Genomic DNA, 24,468 nt, shown 5'->3' on the forward strand with positions numbered 1-24,468 from the left:
CCGTGGGGTTGGGGGTTTTCTCTGGGTGCCTCTTGGTGCTGTCTCATCAACCTTGCTTTCTTATCCATGCTTCTCCCCACGCCAGCACACACCATGCATACGCAAGCATATGCATGCACATGCGCACTCCAGGACATCCTCACTAGCTCACAGCAGCCCACGGCCTGCTGCGTGCACCTAGCTCGCGCACTCACACCCCACATCCGGCAGCAGTCACACACCTAGGCCTCACACGCGCCGAGGCACACGCACAGCACACATGGAACATGTGGCCCTGTTCTGTAGTAAGCCCAGCCCCCAAGGGAGCCCTGATCTGAAGAGGAAGGGAACACCCTGGGCCTGGCTGTCCTCTCTGCCATTGCTCGAAGGGCACCACCACAGGGCCCCAGGGGGAATCTTTCACAGCCCACAGCTGCCTGGCTGTGTGTCACTCGGGCTGCACAGAGGCAGGGGGCCCCCTGATTGTGAGTCTGGTGTGCGCCTGAGCGGATGAGGTGTTTCTGGGGTGTCGGACAAGCTCCCTACCTGTATTAGCTTACGGTTTGGAATTACCACAGGCCGGGTGGCCAGGAGTCCTACCCTCGTGGCCTCTGCGTGGCATAGCAGGGTCATGATCACAGGCAGGTTTATCCAGGACCATACCTGGATCCCATCTGTAAAGACGCTGTCCGGAATAAAGTCACATTCACAGCTTCCTGCCTGCCAGGGGCATGTTCAGTTCTCTACGGCCTTAGAAAGTGTGGAAGACAGAGAGTAAGAACAAAATAAAGGTGTGCGGTCCAGCTTTCCCTCTCCTCACAAGTGCTGGGAAGATGAAGTGGGAGATGGAGAGAGGTCAGGGTGACTGAGACATTCAGCTGAGCCCTATCTGTCAGGAAAGGGTTTTAGGCTGGGAAACTGACAGTGCAACGGTCCTGGGGTGACCACAAGCTTGACTTGTGTAAAGAACAGAGAAGTAAGGCAATGAGAATGGCCCTCATACATTTACAATGGGGATGACGATCAGAAACATAGTGTTGTAATACAAGTAGCAGACAGGCTGGAGGTTTAGCTCGGCAGCATAAGCGCCTGCTTGGCAAGTATGAGGTCACGAGTTCCATCCCAGGAAAAAAAGAAAAGTATTCAGAAAGCCAAAATGCAGGGAATGAGCCCTCCTGGGGTTGGCACTGAATCCTTGTGCAAAACAGGCCTTGGCTGAACCTTCTGAATCTTACCTATGTGCAGAGGGAATCTGTTTAAACTTCACGGCAAACACTGTGAAGAAAATGAGGGCCAGAGGGGGCCACTGTCCCACCAAGGTCATACAGCTCAGAAGTGGGATCATCTGCAGTCAGAGCAAGTCTGATGACTGTGTTGTCCCTAAAGGAGCAACCAGGTCTACGTCAGTGTCCTCTGTCCTTAGGTGTGAGGCCACAGGGCTAGGGGCGTCCGGGAGCCCAGTCTGGGCCTCCCAACTTCGAGAGAAGAGGACGGCTTCCTTCCCGAAGCTGTCCTCTGCCCGAGGCACTGTTTAAAGTTTCACATCTCAATTACCCCAGGATGGCAGAGGACCTGCTCTCCAGGAAGGACTCCATTTCCCCAGCTTGCTATTCACCCCTAACCACCTGTCTCCCCAAGGCCCAGCTTTATGCCTGTGCCCTGGCCAGGCCCAGGGCAGGCTGGCCCTGCAGTCCATCACCCGCTGCTGCGCCCAGTTGGAGCTCAGTTTCCCCGGTGCGCACGCAGTTCATAGTGTGATCATGAGACCCCCAGATCAGACAGTGTCCCCACCTCCACTGCACCCCAGCCTGGCTCAGTCACCAACGGGACAGCAGCAAGAATAATTACCAGAGCTGTGACATCTATAATCTAGCACTCGGGAGGCTGAGGCAAGAGGGTCACTGCAATTTGAGGCCAGCCTGGGTTACACAGTAGGCTCAAGCCAGCCGGTGTTATAGAGTAAGACCCTGTCTCAGAACCAAAAACAAAACAAAACAAAAAATCTAGTTAATAAGAAGCATCAGTTGGGGCTGGGGATTTAGCTCAGCAGCATAAGCGCCTGCCTTGCAAGCAGGCAGTCGTGAGTTCGATCCCCGGTACAGATAAAAAAAAAAAAAAAAAAAAGCATCGGTTTACTATGTGCTTCCAGCAGCTGACAGCCTGAGGTACCACTAACCCCATTGTACAGATGAGGAAACTGAGACTCAGTGAGGTCCAAAGTCTTATTAGGGCCTTGGTGTGGTGGCTTACATCAGTAATCCCAGCACCCAGGAGGCTGAGACAGAAGAATCGCTGAGTTGGAGGCCAGCCTGGCCTGTCAAATTTTCAAACTAGACACACCTGTGAGGCCTGACACTGAACATTCCTGCACCCAGGTCCTCTCTTGGCCACCACCCACCTCCCAAAGCTCATCATCACCCTGACTCGTGCTAGCAGAGGTTAACCTAGTCCGGTTTGTGCACCTGGAGCTGTTTTGTATACCCCCTCTCACTCCACACTGTGTTCCTGAAAACCGTCCACTCTCCTGTGGAACCAGCCCACTTTCTCTAGGCTGCATTGTATTTCCCCTCTTAGCTGAACTTCCTCATCTCCATTAATCTTTTCTAGATTTGCCAGGTAGGCTGTGCATGTAGTTTGGAGATGTAATGAACGAAGCTGCCGTGAATATTTCTTTTTTCAATTTAAGTAAAATTTATGGAGTGTGTGTAATGTGCAGGGACTTTTGTTAGACACCCTGCAACTCAGCACAAACACACACAGATCCCTGGCCTGGCCTGACATTACTCATAATTTACTTCATATAACACAGATTAAGAACAGTAGACAGGTTCCACATCAACACTCAGATTCCAGAGTCACATTCAGAACTGTGATTTAGGTCACCCAAGATGCCATCTAACCCTAAACTGGCTTATAAAGCCTGTTTGGCCTTAGGACCCAACCATTTCCACCCGGGTACGTCCCACCGCAGATCCACAGTCACCAAGATGAACATACAGGGGGCACTGCACGCGCCAGGGATGGTTTCTGTTATTTTGGATCTTCTGTTTCTTTCTTGTGGTCCGAAGCCCCGTAACAGCCACTGGTCAGCAGAAGCTGGCATCTTGCTGTTCTAGATAACTGCGCGGTCTGCCCGTTCAGGGCACCTCTGTGATTACTGTGCTCCTCGGGCTCGGTCCTGCCCTTCTGGTATCACTGGGAGGCTTCTGCTGGCAGCCTCTGCCGGGCCCTCAGCACCCCTCAGCACCCGACGGCTCAGATCCTTGCCATGAGAGTCAGCCAGCACTCAGCCTGCTCAGCACCAACATGGTCACAGCCGTCTGCAGTCCGTGTAACTGTCACTGTTAGCTGCTCACGTGTCTGCTTCACCAGGACTCAGTTTTCTTCATCGTCTGGGAAAAGCTCTCTCTGTGCTTTGGTGACGGCTGGGGATTTAGCTCAGTGGCACAAACGCCTGTCTGACAAGTGCAAGGTCGTGGATTCTATCAAGTCACTGTCTGGGAACAGACTGCTCTCTCCACGTGTCTTTTTGACTGAAATAAGTGACAGGAAGGTTTGACAGGTTCAGTTCCTTTGAACACGCAGGTTTTGTTGTTTGTGTTTCTTGCTTTCCTCATGACAAAGTTTGTGTGAACCTATGATATTTACACAACACATTAAGATTGTAAGATTAAGATTAAGAACAGTAGAATTAAGAATGTGACTCTGGAACAGTTCTGAATGTGACTCTGGAACAGTAATCTTTTTTTTTGTTGTTGTTGTTTTGTTTTTTATCGGTACCAGGGATCGAACTCACGACTGCCTACTTGCAAGGCAGGCGCTTATACCGCTGAGCTAAACCCCCAGCCCCTGGAACAGTAATCTTAACACACTCTCTCTGTGTGACCTGTCCTCGGGAGTATTTCACCGAGTGTCAGGAACAAATGTCCTTGATGGTAGACATTTCCAGAACAGCATAGGTTATGTTTTGTTTTGTTTTTTAACCACCTTTTTGAGAAAAGGTTTCACCATGCAGTTCAGACAGGTCTTGAACTCACTTTGTAGCCCAGGTTGGCCTCCGACTCGCAGCCATCCTCCTGCCTCAGCCCCCGGAGTGCTGGATAACAACCCAGCTTGATTGGCATGAATTTGCCCTGGTTGTAGATTTTTCTCTCAACAAATTCCTGAAAGTTACCACACAGTTCTCTGGCAGCAGTTTCATCTCCTTTTAATTTTGTTCCTTTGCTAGCAGCCACTGGGATACTTTGGCGAATTGTTTGAACTGAGTTAACCACCCGGGGACCCACTGAAATCACCTCCCATCTCCAAAGCATCCTAAAGATCCTTCACAGCGCCCCAGAGGCAGAGTCACCTGACCAGGATTACACAGCAAGGAGGGCAGAGCCTGGATGTGGTCCTAGGTCTCAGATGTTCAAGTTATTTTGGATAACCATTCAAGCCTGATTTAAGTATGAGGTGTGATCAAAAATATGGTGAAGGTTTCGATTTTTAAAAATTTTATTACAGTAGAAGATACATTGCCATTAATCCTCCTTCAGTGTATTGTCCCTCGATCTGAACTCATTCCGTCCTCCTTCCCAAGGCAGCCTTGTAAGTCTTATTTCATAGAGGTCTTTACAACGTGTGATCAAAAACTAGGTGAATACTGATGAAAAGGCAGGCTTATAAAAACGTTTTAGGGTGCATTCACCCACTTTATTCATCAGACCTGGTACTGTGGGACTCCTGGCTCTTCAAAGTCAAAATGACCTTGAAAGGTCAACATTTTAATCTGCTCAGGACATCAGGCAGCCACAGTAGTGCAGCTCTGGCACACACCTGACACCTGTCATCCTAGCACTGGGGAGGCTGAGACAGGAGGATCCCTGGGAGTTCAAGGCCAGCCTGCACTGTATCATGAAACCCTGTTTCAAAAAGACACAAAAAAAAGTAAAATAAAATAACAACTCTCACATAAGAAGACTCTGACCTGGTACATCAAGTGGCAAGAAAAATGGGCTAAGTGTGTTAGCAGGATTTGGGGAAATTAATGACAAGGTGATTTTTCCTGTACTACATTTTTACATTTAGATCCTCACTGTTTCATCCCACCTTTTGCAGTTCTCTGTTGCCTGTGTGCTCGCCCAAGCGATACCACAGTCCCGCTCTACTCAGCCGGCTTCTGAGGCTGCGCTTCCTGTGACTTTCTGTCCTGCGTGCATTTTCCCCGGGCGCCGAGCCTCTGCCAGAAGGGTGCTCTCTAATTATCCCGCAGCTCCCTGTGGAAGGGGATCTAGGTTAGTCCCAGACTTTGCCACTGCTGTAACCGCCTTGTAGCGCCTATCTTAGCTGCCTTTTGCATGTCAGTTTTGTACCTCTCTCTATACAAGAAATTCCTACCTAGCCCCCCAAAAAAATTCCTTTTAAATCAGAAGCTGTTTTAAATTTAGCGGCTGGGGGTTTAGCTCAGTGGCATAAGCACCTGCCTGGCAAGTGCGAGGTCATGAGTTCGATCCCCCAGTACCACTAAATAAATAAATACACAGCATGCAGAAACCTCTGGCTGAGGGTGGGGCAGAGGGACCCGATGCCCCGCCCCCAGCCCGTTCCCCACCCCCTCCTGCTGTTCCCCATTGGCCTGGCCTAGCCAGTTCTTCAGCCTGGATTGGCTGCCCTCGGAGGCTTCCATCACCTCTCCACCTGTCCCCACGGAGCTGTATACACTGTTCTATCTGGGCTGCACAAAAGCACCTGGCACCCAGCGGTCGGTACTGATTGCTCCTCCCCCTCCCAAGCCTGGCAAATACTGATTCTCTCCATGAAATGTATTCCTTACTACTTAACGTCAGAAGGTCAGCTCCAGGAGGATAGTGATCTTGTTTGGTTTCTGGTTGGATATCGGTGGGTTTTTTTCTTTGCCTTTTTTTTTTTTTTTTTTTTAAGAGGGTCACTATATTGCCGGGTTCCCGGGCGCAAGTGATCCTCCTGCCTCAGCCTCCCACACAGTTGGCACTGCAGGCGCGCCCCAAGCTCGGCTTCTCGGATGCTTAGAGTACTGTATGCTCACAGTAGGTGCTCCATAAATGCGTGCTGAATGGTGGAGGGTGAAGGTAGATCATAACCCTCTACCCCAACTCCGAACTGGCGGGCTGCAGCTCTAAGGGAAAAGTTCCAGGAGGCGGGGCCGTTTCCCTCCCGTGGGGATGAGCGGATAAGCGGCGCCCAGCTGGAGAGCACGCAGAGTGTAGAGGCTGCGGCCCAGAGGGGTTCAGAGTTCACCTCAGGTGAGCAGGTGACCAGCTCTGGCCCCGCCCCTGGGAGGCTGTGCCCGCCCTACGCAGGATGTCCCGCCCACCAGGCCCCGCCCCCGAGGGAAGGATTCGCTTGCCAGAGTCCCGCCCACTCACGAGGCCCCACCCCGTGAGGAAGGATAGGCCCGGCCTCTGCCCCGAGGCCCCGCCCCTTCCGAGGTCCCGCCCCCTCGCCCAGCTGCGGTGCCCGCGGCGGTGAGCTCCGACCTTGCAGCGGCGCAGCGCGGGCGGGAGCCGGGAGGAGCGGAGCAGAGCGGAGGGAGCAGCGTCCGGAGCGGACTCCCGTGAGCGGCGCGGAGACTGCGCCCTCGACCAACGCCCCCGGCCCGCCACGCGCCCCCTCCCACGGCTCACCTGGCGGCAAGTGCCAGGTAAGAGCGCGGCGCCCGCGTGGGACCCTGGCCCTGCGCGGAGGGCATCTCCGGGGCTCGGGCCCTGCGATACCCGGCGCCTGCGGCCCAAGTTCCAGCCACCACCCGCAGCATCCTTCCCAGCCCGCGCGGGTAGGTGCCATTTTTTTCACCCCTCGGGCGACGCCGTCGTCCGGGAAACTGTGCGGGGAGTGTTTCGGGGGCATCCCGGGAGGGCCGTGGATCCCGGGAGCGGCCTTGCGCGGCTCCCCACCCCCGCGCCCTGGCTGTGGCGGAGCCGGGTAGCAGAGCTCCTTCTGGCCCAGTCTTCCAGCTCGCACCGCCCACTGCGAGGCTTGGGTTTCTGGGGCCCCTCCCTGCTTGCTCCCCGACACTAGAAGCTGTGTGCATCTGCAATAGCTTCACTCTGCCGTGAGTGCGGGGATTCCCCGCCCCGTACCCCATCCCCTGGAGATGTGGCCTCCCTGCTGCTCGGGATGGCACAGGGCCAGGTGACCGTAGGAACGCACTAGGAAGGGCTCCCCTATTGGCCAGGGCACCAGGCAGCAGCTACCTGAGCAGCTTCTCCAGATCCCCATCCCAGGTGACAGTATGTGGGTGCAGCCAGGCGGGACCAATCTACATGGGCCCAGCCCAAACCCATTCAGGCCTCCGAGACCCCGAGTGCCCCTGATGCACGAAGGGGACCTGGAGAGCCTGGGTGTACTGAGTGCCAGGGACACCTGGGGTGGCAAGCTCACCAAGGGAGAGGCGAATGGAGGCCACCCATCACCTGCGTCAGGACCTCTGCCTTGACCCCTGAGCTGCCCCCTGGGTGAAGGGTCAGGTCACAGTGCTACGCCATCATTTCCTTTGGGCTGTCATGGGGAGGGTGGGAATTGTGAGTTGGGTGGCCTAAGGTGCCTAGCATCACCCGTCACCCCAGAAACTGCAACCGCTGTGGTTGTAGTGGTCGGTATTCATCTCCTGGCTGCTGCAGACTTTCCTTTTCTGCAGCTGACAGCCGGACTTGTCCCCACCAGTGCCTCCTCCACTGCATGGGAAAGCCCTTGACAAGGCCCTCAGGGGGACAAGCCATCTAGTAGCCTGGGCCACCCCAAGCACATGAGGTCCAGGCAAGTGGCCCCTGGTTTTCAGGGTCATCTTGAGCCCTAGGCAGGGCCCGCTCTGGCAGCAGGCCACTACCTTGTCCTTGTCTCTTGGGCTGCACGCGTCACCCGTGTGCCCAGGGTTTGCCCTCCAGCTGCAACTGGCGGAGCTCTGCTGGAGTCATGAGCTGGAGGCTGGACTCCCACCTCGGGCCCCAGCCTCCAGGTCTGCGCTCTGTCCCCTTCTCCCTCCTGCTCCGTAACTTTAAAAATAACGGGAAACCTGTCCCCAGCCAGCATTGAAACCCGACCTGACCGAGCTGCATCCTGCTGGGAGGGAGCTGTAGTAAAAAGTCTCAGCACTGGGGGACCACATCTGCCACTCCTGCTCTGCCCGGTTTGTGGGTGGCCCTCATTAAACCCCACCTGCTCTCCTCCTGGGCTGGCCTGTGGAGTGTGCACAGCTGAAGCTCCCCATGGGTGGAGGCCACCCGGTGTCGGGCTGCAGTCAGTGGGGAGGGCTGCTCTGACCCCCGCACTGCTGCCCAGCCTGCTCCTCTGCCGCCGCCTGGCTCCAAACCCCAGCTACTTTCAGGGGGCTTCCGGAAGAGGCAGCAGCCAGCGGTGGCCGGGAGGTGGCCCTGGGCCAGGCGCGCCCTGCCTGGGAACCTCCGGGAGCTCGCCCACTCACTTGCCTGAGTGCCGAGGCCTCTGCATTGCAGTAGGAAGTTGTGCTGGTGGCCCAGCCAGGCTGAGGACAGGCAGAGCCTGGTTGGTCCTGAGCCCTAACTGCCCCCCACTTGGCCCTGCTTCTTCTGGAGTGGCAGCTGCTGACTCGGCAGCTGGCCTGCCCAGACTGGGATCTGCCGGAGGCGCTGGGGTAACGTCAGGGTACAGGCTTGGGGACCTCATACCCCACACCCTCGATGGACCCCAGACCCCTCCTTGGCACCATTGGGGTCTCACGTTCCCCATTGAGAGACTGTTCAGAAGGAGCAGAGCTCTGGAGCAGGGAGCCCAGATTTTGGAATTTCACGTCCCAGCTTCACATGGCTGAGCGACCTCTGTTTTCTCAGCTGTAAGATGGGGATAATAACACCCCCTACCCCTGGATGGAACCCTTTCGAGCATCTGTGCACACAAATGACTTAGCAACCAGTAAGGGAGTGACTTGGCCCGTTGGCCAGCTCTCGTCACCCTCCTCATCCCCATCATCGTGCCGCTTCCTGCCTGTGCCCCTCTTGCTCAGACTCAGTTTCCCTTATATGAAACGCCCTGTTGGCCTCTGTTATCAGCTTCGCCCAGCAGCTCTTAAGTTCACAGCCCTGTGGTGCTGTCATCCAGCTGTGTGACCTCGGGCAAGCGATGACCTCTCTGGGCCTCAGCTTGTCCACCCACCAGGCGAGGATGGTGGCAGTGGCTGTCACAGGACGGCGCTGCTGCTCCCGAATGCCTGCTGTGTGGGCCTCACAGTCCTTTCTGGTACAGTGTCTTTCTACCACAGTGTCTTTCTGGTACCAGTCAAGTCCTGATTTGTGTCCTTGTCACTTGAGTGTCTTTATCACCGAGTTGGCGTTTCTCACTCTGTGTCTCAGTTTCCCCAGATGTAAATGAGCTCATGTGAGGATGGCTCACTCCACAGCATGAGGTCCATCCCCTCCTCGTGGTCACCAGAGTTGCAGGGAGGGGTCCTGGCGCATGCTGGCCACCTTCACTGCCGTGACTTGGTTTCCCCTCCTGTTACTCAGAGCCTCCCCTTCCACGTAGGGGCTCCAGAGCTTTGCCTGTTTTGCAGATAGGAGAGCAAAGCCCCTGTCCCCAGCAAGACTGGCCAGGAGGCGGCACTCAGGGACTCGTCCGGCCAGTCCCTGTCCTTCCCTGGACAGGCTCCTCTCCCAGACCGAGGTCTGGGTGAGCCTGACAGGCCACTGTCAGGACAAAGCCACGACACCACAGGGTGCTGGGGCGGAGGGCGAGGGCCGAGCTGGCTGCACAGGAAGATTCTGGAAACTTCCAGCCTCTTCCAGCACACCCTCCCCACTCCCTCCTGGTCCAGTCAAGGTTGGGGAGGAGAGTGACACACAGGTCCAGTGCCCACTGCTCATGATAACAGTCAGCAGCCCTGAGTGGGTGCCAGGCCGTGCCTAGGACACACGGGCATGCACCAGACTTCACACAAATACCACACAAATGCAGACACTGGATCAGAGGAATCTGTAGGAGTTCAAAGAGAGCCCTGCTGATCTGAACCTCACCCTTATCCTGTTGCCGAAGTCCTCCAGTCCTCCTTGCCCTGCTGTGGCATCATGGGGCCTTGTGGCCTTCCTCGGTGCCTGAGGCACACACTTGCCTCACAGCTTCTGCACTGTCTGTTCCACCTGCCTGAAAGGCTTTTCCCTGCACCCATGTGGCACACCCCCCACCTCTGTCCAGTCTTGGTCCAGTGCAGTGAGGGCCTCCCCACCCCACCCCCACTGACAGTCCCCTCACCCCGCCTCATCCCTCATCTTCGTCACCTCTTTTTGTCCCTGTGGCCTGTATTTCTTAACATTTTCTGTGCTTCACTTGTTGGTCCTCTGTGTGAGCTGTCATGTCCACAAGACCGGAGATCTGTGCCCATTTTGCTCACTGTTAAATTCCCGGTTCAGGGGCCAGGGACACAGCTCAGCAGCACAATGCCTGCCTGGCAAGCGCAAGGTTCTAAGTTTGATTCTCAGCCCCTCTTCCCCTCACCGAAAGCCCCTCAGTACACAGAGCAGAGCCCACAGCAGCTTGAAAAGACCCCCTGAGAACTGGGCACGGTGGCCAGGCCTATAATCTCAGCCCTGGTGAGGCTGAGGCAGGAGGATCGCCTTGAGTCCAAGTGGTGGCCAACCTGAGATGGCATAGGGACCCTCCCAGCGCCCCAGGGGTCAGCACGCTTGCCCTTGTCATTTTACAGATAAGAAAGCTGCCACTCCGAGAGGCCCCCTGAGTCTCCGAGGCCCCACAGCTCCACTGCAAACCTGACTCGAGGCCTGGCCTCACCCCACCGAGGACCATGGCCTCGCTGTCGCCGCCGCCGTGAGCCGCAGCTGGGCCTGGGCCCCCGGCCACCGCCCGCCGGCAGAATGCGGCTGTGGAAGGCGGTGGCGGTGACGCTGGCCTTCGTGAGCGTGGACGTGAGCCTGACCACGGCCATCTATGCCTTCAGCCGCCGGGACCGCGGCCTGCTGGACGACCTGCGCCACTTCAACGTCTTCGACTCGGTGCTGGACCTGTGGGCCGCCTGCCTGTACCGCGGCTGCCTGCTGCTGGGCGCCACCATCGGCGTGGCCAAGAACAGCGCCCTGGGGCCGCGGCGGCTGCGGGCGTCCTGGCTGCCCGTCACGCTCGTGTGCCTGTGCGTGGGCATCTACGCCGTGGCCAAGCTGCTGCTCTTCTCCGAGGTGCGCAGGCCCATCCGGGACCCCTGGTTCTGGGCCCTGTTCCTGTGGACGCACGCGTCGCTGGCCGCCGCCTCCCTGCTCTGGTGGCTGCTGTCCACCGTGCGGCCCGGCGCCGAGGCCCTGGGGTCCGGCGTGGGGACTGAGGCCGAGGGCTTCCGCGGGGACGGCCAGGCCCCTGCCGAGCAGGCGTCGGGGGCCACGCTGCGGAAGCTGCTGTCCTACACCAGGCCCGACGCCGCCTTCCTGGTGACCGCAGCCTTCTTCCTCATCGTGGCTGCTCTGGGTAAGTGACACCTGGGAGATGGTCCCTCTCCCCTTGGGGATGCCCGCTGTGTCACTTGCATGGGTCCATTATTCGAGTGACACTAAGGGAAAACACTGAGTTTTTTTGTATAGGAATCGAATTCAGGACCTTGTGGCTGCCAGGCAGGCATTTATGGCTCTGAGCTGTGTCCCTGCCCCTAAAACACTGAGTTTCACTGCTGTGTAGTGTGACCCCCTGACCCTCCTGCCCAGGATGAACTGTTGGTAAAGGTTCTAGAAACTCCCAAGTAGGCAGGAGACCAGTGTCTTCCTTTCTTTTGTGCCAGCCACAGCGCCCGGAAAAACACCATTCCCTGCCCCTCACACACTGGCTTTGGTGACTGGTTCTTTTTACTCGGTATATTTTGGAATTTCCCCCACTGAGACCTCATTCCCTTTACTTGCTGTATAGTATTCCACTGTGTAACTGTAGCATAATTCTTCTAGATGGTTCCCTGTTGTCAGATGCCCGGGGTTTGGAGTCTTTTTCACAGTGGAGTCCTGTGTTCATACACCTGTCACACACACGTGGGTAGGCCTGGAGGATAAACTCCTAGAAGTGGGATCTCTAGGTTGGAAGAATTTCCTCATAATGAAATAGAGCGGGATAGAAAACCAGAGAGGCATCCCTGGGTAAAGGCACTGCTGTTAGGACTTTCAGCTATGTATGCTGGTGTGCAAGCTTTGGGCATCCAGCCCAGCTCCCCCCAGCAACCCGTGGGGACGCAGCCCTGTAGGTCCACACTGTGTGGTTCTGGGCAGCACAGCCTGGACCCTGACCGCAATCCCGGGCCTTAGCCGCGGTATGGGCCTTGCTGAGTCCCGCCCCATCTGTGCAGTGGGGTCAGCAGAGTCCTCATTTCGTACCTTTGCAAAACTGAGTGAAAACAGACCGGAAGAGCTAGATATGGTACACGCCTGAGACCCCAGCACTCGGGAAGCTGAGGCAGGAGGACTGCCGCGGGTTCAAGGCCAGCCTCACTGTACAGTGAGACCCTGTCTCAAAACGCTGCAGAATCCTTGGGCTAGCTTGTCTCCCTTCCCAGGGGACCCTCCCTGGGCCTCAGGCCTGGCCCAGGCTCAGTGAAGGAACCACGACACTGCCTGTGGGGGCCAGTGTGATCCCACAGCCTCATGCTCCCGCCACTGGGCCCGTGTTGGCTGGCACACGCTGAGGGTGTCCGGGCAGCCAGGTGTCGCTGCAGTAGGATGCGCCAAGGCCAGGCTCAGGTGTGAGGCTTTCCTGACGGCTGAGGGCGAGTTAATAACCCATACAGACCTCAGCTCCCCTGCCCTGAAGGAGGGGCTTTGCTAGGTTATCGTGGGAATTAAACAGCACCCAGCCAACATACGAGCATCATGATGTTACACACTGTGCTCACCACTTGTGACCCGCGGCTCTTGGGCTCACCCAATTTTTCTTTCTAGAAAGGGGGAGAACCACTCACTGCGGGAAAGCTTGATTTTAGTGTTGAGCATCTCCTGACAACAGCAGACTCTTAGGCTGGACATGGTGGTGCATATCTGTAGTCCCAGCTACTCAACAGGCTGAGGCAGGAGGATCACACATTCAAGGCCAGGCTGAGCAATTCAGCAAAACGTTTGTCACAAAAGGTGCTGGGCTGTCACTTGGCTGTAGAGTGTTTGCCTGGCCTGAGGAGGCCCTGCATCCAGCCTGCAGTCCTGCAAGAAGAGAAAATAGATAAAAGGTGGATTCTTCCATGTGGATTTCTTGGCCCCCCCAACAGCATAAATGTAGGCAAGAGATGTGAAGGCTCTGAGCTCGCACCCTCTTATGTAGGAAAAGTGAAGAATAAATTGCTGCGGCTGGGGAACCCCAAACTCGGGGACTCCAGAAGCCACATCTGGGATTCAGAGTCCTCCCGCTGCATGCCACGTTGAGGGACCGACACCTGGTACCCAGGATGTTCTCATCACACCTGGGTAAACTGAGGCAGGAGTGCAGTTCAGGTGGACGGGACCCATGTGGTGGAAGAGGGGCTGGGTATAAGCCACATCCAGCAGAGGGCGCCAGAGCCCCACCACATGCATCCTGCACACCTAGCACATCCTGCTGCTGGGGATCAAGGGACAGAGGGAGCTCAGGGCCTGGGTGAGCTAGGACCCTAGCCCCAGCACCCCTGAGCCCACCCTGCCCCCCCAGGCGAGACCTTCCTGCCCTACTACACGGGCCGGGCCATCGATGGCATCGTGATCCAGAAGAGCACGGAGCAGTTCAGCACGGCCGTGGTTGTCGTGTGCCTGCTGGCCGTCGGCAGGTAGCCGCCCGCGCCTGCCCTGGGGGCCCTGTCCCTCGGCCCGTCACCTCAGTGACCGGTCCTGAGCCAGCCTAGCACCTCATCCCTGCAGCAGGCAGGCCACGTCCTAAATCGAGGCTTCAGCCCCTGAGGGTCCCCTCCATCCTGTCTGGCTGGTTTCAGGCAGCTCTGGGTCCCCTGTCCCCACCCCTGCCCTCATGGAGGGGCCCGAGGTGGTGGGGCGCCACCCTGGCAGTGGGAGGAAGGATGGGAGGGCGGGCGGGTGGTGGCTGCCGCTCCTCGGAGGCCGCGCGCTATAACATCTGTTATCTGCAATTAGCTCATTTGCCGCAGGTATTCGGGGCGGCATTTTTACCCTCATATTTGCCAGACTGAACATCCGCCTGCGAAACTGCCTCTTCCGCTCGCTGGTGTCGCAGGAGACCAGCTTCTTTGATGAGAACCGCACAGGTGAGTGACACTCGAGCTGGGCGGGCCCCGGGGAGTGGGGCCACCTCAGAGGGATGTGGGGGTTCTGCTGTGAACTGTGGCCGCGGTCACCTGGACTCCCAGCTGCTCCCTCCCCTCGGGCGTCCCCAAGTGTCCCCCGCCCAGCAGGAGCTGAGCTGCCCGTGTTCCAGGGGACCTCATCTCCCGCCTCACCTCGGACACCACCATGGTCAGCGACCTGGTCTCCCAGAACATCAACATCTTCCTGCGGAACACGGTGAAGGTCACAGGCGTTGTGGTCTTCATGTTCAGCCTCTCGTGGCAGCTGTCCCTGGTCACCTTCATGGGCTTCCCCATCATCATGGTGGTGTCCAACATCTACGGCAAGTACTACAAGGTAGGCCCCAGCCGGCCCCTGGAGTGCGGAGCCTGGCACCTGCCCCCAGCAGGGGCTCGGGGACGAGCAGCGGGGGAGGGCTGCATGTGCCTTTGTTCATTTGTGGACTTGTGACTGTTTCCTGAGCACCTACCATGTCCCCCCAGTGGAAGACTCCAGGGACGTGGGCCAGCCTGGGGGAAACCCAGCTGTAAGCTCCAGCTGTCAGAGCCAGGCACAGCTGCCTGGGAGCGGCCGGGAACTGAGGGCCAAGGCAGAGGGCAGGCGCGCTGGGTGGGGGTCACCATGCCACCTAGGGAGATGGTGCTGGCAGTGGGGAAGGGACGCCCTGTGACACAGCCACTGTGGGTCCCCGAAGTCTCCACCTCTGTGCACCTGGGCCACGCCCCTCCATGCTGGAGCAGAGCTTCCAGAGGCTGACCCAGGCGGGTGTCACCAGGGTGTCATCTGTCAGACCCACTGCCAGCCAGGCTGGGCCGGGCAGGGCACACTGTGGCTTCTTGGCTGGGAGTTCTGGAATCTCCCCAGCAGTGCCTCCATCCACCTCATCTGTGTCAAGGGGCGTTTCTTGTATTGTGTACAACCTGAGCAACCATCTCAGGCCTCCCTGCTCTACGTCAGCCCAGGATCAGCTGCTGAGGCTCCTTTTCTGAAATAACCACCAAAAACCATCATTGTGAAGAGCCTCCTTTGTGTTTTGTTTTGGTTTTTTGTTCTTTTTTCTGTTTTGTTTTCTCACTGCGTAGCTCAGGCTGGCCTTCAACATGCAGTGGTCCTCCTGCCTCAGCCTCCCAAGTGCAGTACTACAGGAATATGCACCACACCCTGCTTGAATAGCCTCCTTTGAACCCTAAAATTGATTTAAAGCACTCTCCCACCCGTCCGCCCCTACCTCAAATCATGCTGGTGGAGACAAGATTGGACGGTGGGGTGGGACTTCCTTCGGGAACTTAACGGAGCCGGGCTGGGCCCAGGACGAGGCTGTCTGTCCAGGGTCTCTGTCGTCCCTCCCAACAGCGGCTCTCCAAAGAGGTACAGAGCGCCCTGGCGCGGGCCAGCAGCACGGCGGAGGAGACCATCAGCGCCATGAAGACCGTGCGCAGCTTTGCCAATGAGGAGGAGGAGGCCGAGGTGTTCGGACGCAGGCTGCAGCAGGTCTACTGGCTCAACCGCAAGGAGGCGGCCGCCTACACGTCCTACGTCTGGGGCAGCGGGGTTCGTGCAGGGGCGCAGAGCCGGGGGCCCTTGAGCAGGCTGGTGGCAGAGTGCAGTCTGCATACAGTGAGGCCCCGAGCTGCCCCTGGCCGCCGGGGAGGAGGGCCGGTCGGGGAGTGGCTGGGGTGGGGTGAGGCTGAGGCAGGAGGGTCGCCCAGAGTTTGAGGCCAGCCTGGGCCACACTGAGGCTTCAGGTCAGGGAAGAACTATAGGTCTAGAAGAGGGGCTGGGGTCTCCCTCCCACACAGGACGCTCCCAAAAGTGCCGGCCAAGGAGGAAGGGAGCAGCCCCCCTGTGGAGATGGGGTTCCCCTTTAGCACCCCACGGTTGCCCTGGATCTGGGCCTGGAGTAGGGACAGATTGGGACCCTGGGCAGGTTGATGTGGGGCCCCCGATACCTAGCCACCTGCAGGCCAGTCCCTCCTTGGGAGCCCACGCTGCCCAGTGACTGTACCCCACTCTGAGGCCCAGCAGTTCCCACCAGCTGGCGGGGGTCAGGGGACACGGCCACAGGAGCCAGTGCCACACAAAGGCGGCTTGTTCTCTGGGCCTCTGTGGGCAGCTGGGGCCGGGCCGGGCTGGGCAGGGCCAGGTCGGTGGGCTCCCTCACCAGGCAGCCTCCCTGCTGCGGGGTGCAGGGCCCGGACCCAGACCCGCTCTCCCCCAGCTCACGCTGCTGCTGGTCCAGGTGAGCATCCTCTACTACGGCGGCCACCTCGTCATCTCAGGCCAGATGACCAGCGGCGACCTCATCGCCTTCATCATCTACGAGTTCGTGCTGGGGGACTGCATGGAGGTGAGGGCCCTACAGGGACGGGTGGCACGGGCAGGTACCCAGGGGCAGGGGGGGTGCAGCCCAGACCAAGCAGCAAGACAGTTCAGAAAAACCAGAAAGCCTGGACCCCTCTCTCAGGAAGGCAAACAGGCTCGGGAGGCTGTGACGCAAGAAAACTGCAAAAGGCCTTTGTGCTTGGGGACAGAACTTGGGCCCCAAGACAGGTTTAGGGTGCAGTCAGATTACTGGGGCTCTGTGCTTCTGAGAAGTCCAGGGACAGCAAGGTGGCCTCAGCTGTGTCCCCTGAGGGCCAGGGGCTCAGACTGCCCCAGTGAGCCCAGCGTGCGGTATCGGGCAGCGTGCAGTCGGCCTATGTGTTCCCCAGACTGAGGCCCAAGGATGTGGGGCATCGGCAGCGTCCAGTCCAGTCCAGTCCAAGCTGCTGCGTCACTGCCAGAGTCACAGCTGTGCCATTAGTGACTCAGCGGTGACCGTGCCTGCAGGCAGCTGGGAGAGGTGGTGTGCACCTGTCATCCACCCGGCATGCTGGGAGGCTGAGGCAGGCAGGTGACAGGTTCAGCCTGGCCTGGGCAATCTCAGGACACCTGTCAGCACCTGGGCTCACGGGGCTTTCTCCCCGGGGGGCACGGTGATGTGCTCCCCGCTGGCTGGGGGAGGCCATGGCAGTGACCAGGGCACGGCCACTGTTGCTGCTGACAAACCACCATGTGGCGTTCACCCACTGCCCACCGTACCCGCGGGCCACGCCCCACTGCCCTGCAGTGTCCCCAGAGCTGCTGTCCTGTCCTCACCACTCCCATCTCCCAGGCGTCCCCAGGGGCTGGTGGACAGGATGCCTGTCCGTCTGTCCCTGCAGTCTGTGGGCTCCGTGTACAGCGGCCTGATGCAGGGCGTGGGTGCCGCCGAGAAAGTGTTCGAGTTCATTGATCGCCAGCCAACCATGGCCCGCGGTGGCAGCCTGGCGCCCGAGCACCTGGAGGGCCGCGTGGACTTCGAGAATGTGACCTTCACCTACCGCACCCGGCCGCACACCCAGGTCCTGCAGGTGCGGGCAGGTGACCCCGGGAAGGAGCCCCAGGGAGGTTGGTGGCCATAGCAGGCTGGGCAAGGACAGTCATGGGGCCTTCCCAGAGGAGGTGACGCCCTCGAGCCTTTCGCCGCTCCAGTAGCCAGGCAGGTGGCTCTGCAGAGGGCACGGCAGGCACAGGCGCCACCAAGGCCCGGCGTCCTATGATGGAGAACCGGGGGCCAGGGGAGCACCTGGCTGTGTCTGAGCCCAGGCTTCCCCACACCCGGTGCCCCTTGGCCCTGCAGAATGTCTCCTTCAGCCTGTCCCCTGGCAAAGTGACAGCCCTCGTGGGGCCCTCGGGCAGCGGGAAGAGCTCATGCGTGAACATCCTGGAGAATTTCTACCCGCTGCAGGGCGGCCGCGTGCTGCTGGACGGCCAGCCCATCAGCGCCTATGACCACAAGTACCTGCACCGCGTGGTAAGTGGCCGCCACGTCCCCGCCCAGCCCCTGCACCCCAGCTGCCGGGCTTGCGGGGCCGCCACTTTATTTCCCTCCCTTGGTACAGGGGCGCTGAGCTGCTTCCCAGCCCTTTCTGCTTTACATTTCTCTCTCAAACTTGAATTTCTGACCTTCCTGCCTCCGCCTCCCGCGTGGCTGGGATTACAGGTGTGCCCACTGCACCCTCTGCCACTCCCGCTTTCCTGCTTTTCATCAGCTCTGCTGCCTCAGTTTCCCCAGACGCCACACTCTGTTTCGCCTGCTTTGAACCTGACCCAGACAGGATCGCAGCACGGGCAGCGGTATCTGCGGCTGTGGGCCGCAGGGTCACCCAGCTATGGATTAAAGACATTAGAGCAAAATCACAGCTGGCGGTGGTGGCACATGTCTGTAATCCTGGCTCTGAGGAGGCTGAGGCCGGAGGATTGCATGTTCGAAACCAGCCTGGGCAAGCTGGCGACTTAGTGAGACCCTGTCTCAAAAATTTAAAAAGGCCTGGAAATATAGCTCCATGTAAAGGCCCCGGATTCAATCCCGGGACTGGGGGAAAAGTTGTAGCAGGTGTGGTGGTGCACACCTGTAATGCCAGCACTCAGAAGGCTGAGGCAGGAAACTTGGAAGTTTAAGCCCAACCTGGACAATTTAGTGAGACCCCCAACTCAAAAAAAAAAAAAGGCCAAGCCAAGAAGTACATGAGAGTGGATGAGGCCCAGCTTATGTATACCTGCTGAACCACTTTGTGGAAGGGACTTCACACCCGAGGATTTGGGGATCAGCGGAGGTCCTGGCACCTCCCCGAGAACAAAGGCCCTGCTGTGCTCCCCCAGTGCTGCACCTTCTGCTCGGTGCCAGGCACCAGGTCAGGGCTGTGGCGTTTTCTACTATTCTTCCTGATGAATGATGACCCGCTGTGTTAAATGTCACAGTCTATCCGTGTTTTCTGCTTTGGATGGGTACTGTAGTAGTTTTCCATGAACCACAGTCCCCATCAGGAAGGTGGACAGTTTGGCCCTGTTTCTTGTGTCTATGGGTGCCTCCCCCTTAAGGGGAACCCTTAGAACAGAAAGGTCTGGGAATGGCAGATACCCAGCCCCAACTGTAATAGTTTCTCCCGTCACCGTGTTCCAGTGATGCTCTCAGCTGCTGACGAGAGTTCCAGGTCCTCTCCAGGACTCAGAAGAGGCTTTTTATGACCACGAGGACAGTCCTTTCAGAAACGAGGCCTGCACATCTAATGCTCTGTTCGAATGTGAGCAAGGGGGCCTGTACGGGTGTTCAGATTGTACAACAGAAAAGGAACCCGGCTGTGAGGGAGCCACCCTTCTATCCTCTCACCTGAGAAGCTTAGGGTTGGCACAGAGATTCCAGGCCTCCCAGCCATGCTCTGGCCGGGGAAGGAGGTCACAGGCTGAAATAGCCCTGGGTCCCTTATGCACCAAAGGGAGACGCCGAGGAGGGGTTCCTAAGTATGTGACCCGGGCTGCTGTCCCCACCGAGGGCTGGGACACTCTGCTTCTCAGCCGCTGACACTGCTGGCCCCCAAGTCTGTGCTCCATTGGTGAATTTGCTTTTCCTCCTTTGTGAATAACCTACTCCTTAAGCTTAATTGTTGTGTTGTGTTTGAGACAGGGCCTCCCTATGCAGTTCAAGCTGGCCTCGAACTCACTTTGTAGCCCAGGCTGGCCACAAACTCGCAGCAGTCGTCCTGCCTCAGCCTCCCCAGAGCTGGCATCACAGGTGTGCACACTCACGCCCAGCGGTTCATCTCTTTACAGCAGGACGACATCTTCCATATCATATTTGTAGCCAAGATTCCTAGCCAGGATCAAGAGACAGCAGCACCTTTGATCTGTTCCCTTAGAGAGGGGCCAGCTGTCAGCGAGGTCCTAGTGGCCCGGAGGCTCCCTGGTGAGGCCGAGGCAGGCAGAGCATGGGCGCTGCGCATGCCTGCTCCCCCCCCCCCCCCGTCCGGGAGGGCGGAGCCCTGGCTGAGCCTCCCCTCCACCGCAGATCGCCCTGGTGAGCCAGGAGCCCGTGCTCTTCGCGCGCTCCATCTCCGACAACATCGCCTACGGGCTGCCCGCCGTGCCCTTCGAGTCGGTGGTGGCGGCCGCGCAGAAGGCCAACGCGCACGGCTTCATCATGGAGCTGCAGGATGGCTACAGCACGGGTACGCGGGGGCCGGCAGGGGTGTGCGCTCCCCTGCCTTGCACAGAGACACGCGCAGCCGCAGAGGGAGTGGTGTGCCCAGGCCTGGCGGTGCGCATCTGTAGTCCCCGGGATGCTGAGGCAGGAAGATTGCCAAGTGCAAGCCCAGCGGGCAATTTAATGATCCTGTTTCAAAATGAAAACCTTAGAGGTTGGGGATGTAGCTCAGTGCAAAGGCCCAGGACTTAATCCTCCAAACCACACAAATAAGCAGTAAAAGCTAGACATTAGGTGGCATTTAGTATGTTCACAGCAGAACCGTGACCTCTATCTCATTCCAGGACTCTTTTAAAATCATGAGTTTGAAAAAAAAAAAAAGAAAAAGAAAAAAAAGGGGCTGGGGTTTTAGCTCAGTGGCATAAGCACCTGCCTTGCAAGCAGGCGGTCGTGAGTTCAATTCCCAGTACCGGAAAAAAGAAAAAAAAAAAAAAAAATCATGAGTTTGGACTGGGGATTTAGCTCAGTGGTGTAAACGCCTGCCTGGCAAGCATGAGGTCATGAATTTGATCCCTGGTACCAAAAATATAAAATAAAATCATGTGTTCATGTTATTCATTAGAACCACTTGATTTTGCTGGTCCTGGTGGTGCACACCTGTACTCCCAGCACTGGGGAGGCTGAGGCAGGAGGATCACTGTGAATCTGAAGCCACCTTGGGGCTACACAGTGAATTCAAGGTTGACCTGGACTAGATAGTGAGACCCTGTCTCAAAATCAGGGGCAAGGGGCACAGCTGACCTGTTATCCCAGCGCTCTGGAGGGCTGAGGCAAAGGGACCCAAAATTTGGTCTCACTCCAAAAACAAAAGAAAACCCCATATATCCCCAGCCCCTCCTCCACCTTGGTTTTGAGGCAGGGTCTCACTGTGCAGTCGGACTGACTTGAGCTCACTGTGTAGCCCAGGCTGACCTCCAGCTCACAGTGATCCTCCTGCCTCAGCCTCCCAAGTGCTGGCATCACAGGTGTACACCACAATGTGGGCTGCTTCGAGGTTTCTTAATGCAAATATAAAGGTCTGTTTTTATCCCCCTGCCCATTTACGGGAAAGAAGCCACCCCTGAGTTGTTTCACGTGGCAGGTGTCCCTGTGACCTTCCCACAGTGATAGCTGGGGGCTGCCTGCCCCCCTCTGTACCCCCCACCCGCTCCTTTTCCTAGCCTGCTCAGTATTGCAGTGCATGGGCCTTCATAATACTTTACTTAATAATTTGATTCCATTTCTTATCGATGGACTTTTGTTGATAGAGTTTAAAAAATTTTTTTTGAGACAGGGTCTTTCTATATAGTTCTGGCTGGCCTTGAACCCACCATTGTAGCCCAGGCTGGCCTTGAACTCATAGTAATCCTCCTGCCTCAGCCTCCCGAGTGCTGGGATGCCAGCTGTGGGAACCATGCTGGCAGAGCTGATGGGTTTCATTCGTTTGTTTGGGCTTTTCCCAAGAATAGCGCTGCCTGCTGCACAGGGCAGAGTCCCTGGGCTGTGTCCAGGAGAGGGTGGCTGGGTGGCGGATGTGCCCGGAGGTGGCAGTGGGGCACAAGCAGAGCCGTGTGCTGGTCAGGACCGGTGACATGGGGTCCCTTGTGTGTGGGGGACCAGTGTCCCCCCGGCCTCCTTGAACAGCATGGTAGAGCCCACTGTGCTGCCCTCGGCTGCTGTGGCCACTGCTCTGGGAAGCTGGTGGGCAGCGGAGGGTCGGTTTGCACTCCCCTCACCTGTCTCTGCCCTCTGCTCCCATCCCCAGAGACGGGCGAGAAGGGTGCCCAGCTGTCAGGTGGGCAGAAGCAGCGGGTGGCCATGGCCCGGGCCCTGGTGCGGGACCCTCCTGTCCTCATCCTGGACGAGGCCACCAGCGCCCTGGATGCGGAGAGCGAGTATCTGGTGAGTGGCGGTGGCCGCCAGCCCCTGCCCTGTACACTGGCTGGGGGGGGCAGGGGCGCCCTGGGCCTGGTCACCCTGGCTTCCTGGTTCCAGGCAGAGCTAAGGCCGTGGCACACAAGGGCAGCAGGACCCAGAGACCCGGCCAGGCACTGGATTTCAGGGTGTGGACTTCGGGGTGCGGTTTCTTGTTTTTTGGCACTGGGGATCACAGCCAAGGGCTTTTGCAAACACTTTGCACAGAGCTGTACCCCTGGCCTGCCCACAGCTTACGCTGGGACCGTGACCTGGAGCCAGTTCCTTCCCGAGTCCCATTTGCATCAGTGGAGAGGGCCAGTAAGCCCCGCGTGGCAGTGCGCACCACTCTGAGGCTGAGGCAGGAGAATCCCTGTGAGTTTGAGGCCAGCCTGAAACCCTGTCTCAAAAATCAAAAAAGGAAAACACAGAAGAGCTGGGGCCGTAGCTCAGTGCAAGTCCCCGAGCGCTGTACCCTCCTAGCCCAGAGTTAGGTGGTGGCTGCCAGCCCCGGGAGATCGGGCTGCCCCACCCCTGCATCCTCTCTTCCCTGTGTGAGGAACACATGAGTCAGGAAACAGGCTCGTGTTCCACTGTGGCATAGATGACACAGATGACACGGAAGATGGGAGGGGCCACCACTGTCAGCAGCGACGCCTCGGACACCAGGGACGGCAGTGGGACCAGCTCTGGCACTAACTACTGGGCTCCACTGTCTTCTGTTGCAGTGAGGCCTGAGCCAGGCCTTCACCTTGCCCTATTTCATGTGTCCAGGCTTTTTTATTTATGTTTTTATTTTGAGATTGACTTTCCCTGAGTCACCCAGTTACCCAGGCTGGGCTTGAACTCAGGGTTCTCCTGCCTCAGCCTCCCTCCCTAAGTCTGCCACCACGCTGACCACAGCAGGCCTTCTAAAGGGAGAACACAGGAGTGGAAAGAGGAGCTCGGGAGCCAGGCCCCCCTTCCCCACAGTGCCATCCCCGGGGAGTAGCTCTCAGGTCCCCTTGATTTTACTTAGACCAGCTTTAAGCTTTTAAAACCCGGAGCAGACAGGACGCGAGGCCCCAAGAGGCCCCAGCCCTGCTCAGGGAGGTCCACGGGAGATGGGGCCGACTGTCACGTGCCCGCCGGACAGTGTCACACAGAGGCCAGCTCCGGGGATCCCCAGGGAGGAGGGGCCTTGATGAGAGCAGCTTCAGTGCCTAGAGTCCCGGCCAGGCTGAGCGTCTGCCGCCATCCCCAGATCCAGCAGGCCATCCACGGCGACCTGCGGCGGCACACGGTGCTCATCATCGCCCACCGCCTGAGCACTGTGGAGCGTGCGCATCGCATCGTGGTGCTGGACAAGGGCCGCGTGGTGCAGCAGGGCTCCCACCAGCAGCTGCTGGCCCAGGGCGGCCTCTACGCCAGGCTGGTGCAGCGCCAGATGCTGGGGCTCACACCCACCCTGGACACCACCGCTGGCCATAAGGAGCCGCCGGCCGACGGGGACCTCAAGGCCTAGGATGCCTGCCTGCCTTGCACTGAGCCCGGCCTGGGCACCCGGGAGGCCTTGTCCTCCTCCTCCTTCTCCTCACCACCGCTTGCTGCCCCTCGTCCCTGGCCTGGCCTTCGTGAGCCACCCACCCCTCCGCCATCCCACCCATCCCTGGGCTCCTTAGCAAAGGTCACCACCGTCCCGGGGTTTTTACTGCTTGGTTCTATGACTCCGGTCAACTCCTAGATCTCAAAGATGTTTTTCTCCATTGGGAGCAGAGGGGTCACCAAGATGTTCTAGAAGCTTCTGAGCCAGGAGTGGTGGCCCTGCTGCTCGCCTGGAGAAGTGGCTCTGCCTTGGCCTCTGCAGCCCAGGGACTTCCCTGTCCCAGAGGGGGACGCAGGCTGGGGCCCTAGCTCCGAGTCCGGCCAAGGGCGGGTGGGAATGGGGACGCCTGTCACCGTCACCCCCAGCCTGGCCATCCAAGCCAGGCTCACTGTGAACACCACCGACCTCACAGGGCAGTGAGGCCTGGCGGGGCCTGGGCAGGCGCTCTGGGCCTCGCCTCCCCGTGCTCTGCTGCAGGAAGCCCAGGAGCATCTGCAAGCCGAGTTCTCTTCTGCCCCACTGGCCAAGCCCAGGCCTTGCCTTGCCCAGGATGTGAGATACGGGGTGAACTTGGTCAATAAAGTGTACTACCTCTGACCCCTGACCTCCAACCTCTCCTTGGGCCACCTGCCCCCTCGCCTGGCTGGGTTCCCAGCCAGCTCCTCCTGTCCAGGTCCTGCCCTGGCTTCTGCACCCTCATC

General features: G+C 58.3%; 1 protein-coding gene and 1 long non-coding RNA gene across 5 annotated transcripts; one reads left to right on the forward strand and one right to left on the reverse strand.

Moving 5' to 3' along the window:
• Positions 1 to 2,187: 2,187 nt before the first annotated feature.
• On the reverse strand, positions 2,188 to 6,303 carry LOC111754863 (uncharacterized). The gene is made up of 3 exons (XR_002789541.2): positions 5,795 to 6,303; positions 5,071 to 5,237; positions 2,188 to 3,614 (listed from the first exon to the last, which is right to left on the reverse strand). It is a non-coding gene; the product is annotated as an uncharacterized LOC111754863 (long non-coding RNA).
• Positions 6,304 to 6,418: 115 nt separating this feature from the next.
• On the forward strand, positions 6,419 to 24,364 carry Abcb9 (ATP binding cassette subfamily B member 9). 4 transcript variants are annotated; one of them, XM_003462911.5, is made up of 12 exons: positions 6,419 to 6,772; positions 10,670 to 11,439; positions 13,624 to 13,738; positions 14,058 to 14,188; positions 14,359 to 14,564; positions 15,582 to 15,779; positions 16,447 to 16,575; positions 17,432 to 17,620; positions 17,890 to 18,063; positions 20,095 to 20,254; positions 22,034 to 22,170; positions 23,426 to 24,364. In XM_003462911.5, the coding sequence occupies exons 2-12, from the start codon at positions 10,839 to 10,841 to the stop codon at positions 23,684 to 23,686; spliced, it is 2,301 nt and encodes a 766-aa protein (XP_003462959.1). In that variant the 5' UTR covers positions 6,419 to 6,772; positions 10,670 to 10,838; the 3' UTR covers positions 23,687 to 24,364. The 4 variants fall into 4 exon arrangements, with proteins under 4 accessions (XP_003462959.1, XP_013000221.1, XP_063081613.1 ...); XM_013144767.3 differs by having other exon boundaries at positions 6,419 to 6,640; positions 16,468 to 16,575; XM_063225543.1 differs by having other exon boundaries at positions 6,419 to 6,640; positions 14,109 to 14,188.
• Positions 24,365 to 24,468: the final 104 nt, after the last annotated feature.

The sequence above is a fragment of the Cavia porcellus genome, unplaced genomic scaffold (genome assembly GCF_034190915.1).
Source record: "Cavia porcellus strain 051 isolate PalLab524CR breed Dunkin Hartley unplaced genomic scaffold, mCavPor4.1 scaffold_16, whole genome shotgun sequence".
Taxonomy (NCBI): Eukaryota; Metazoa; Chordata; class Mammalia; order Rodentia; family Caviidae; genus Cavia; species Cavia porcellus.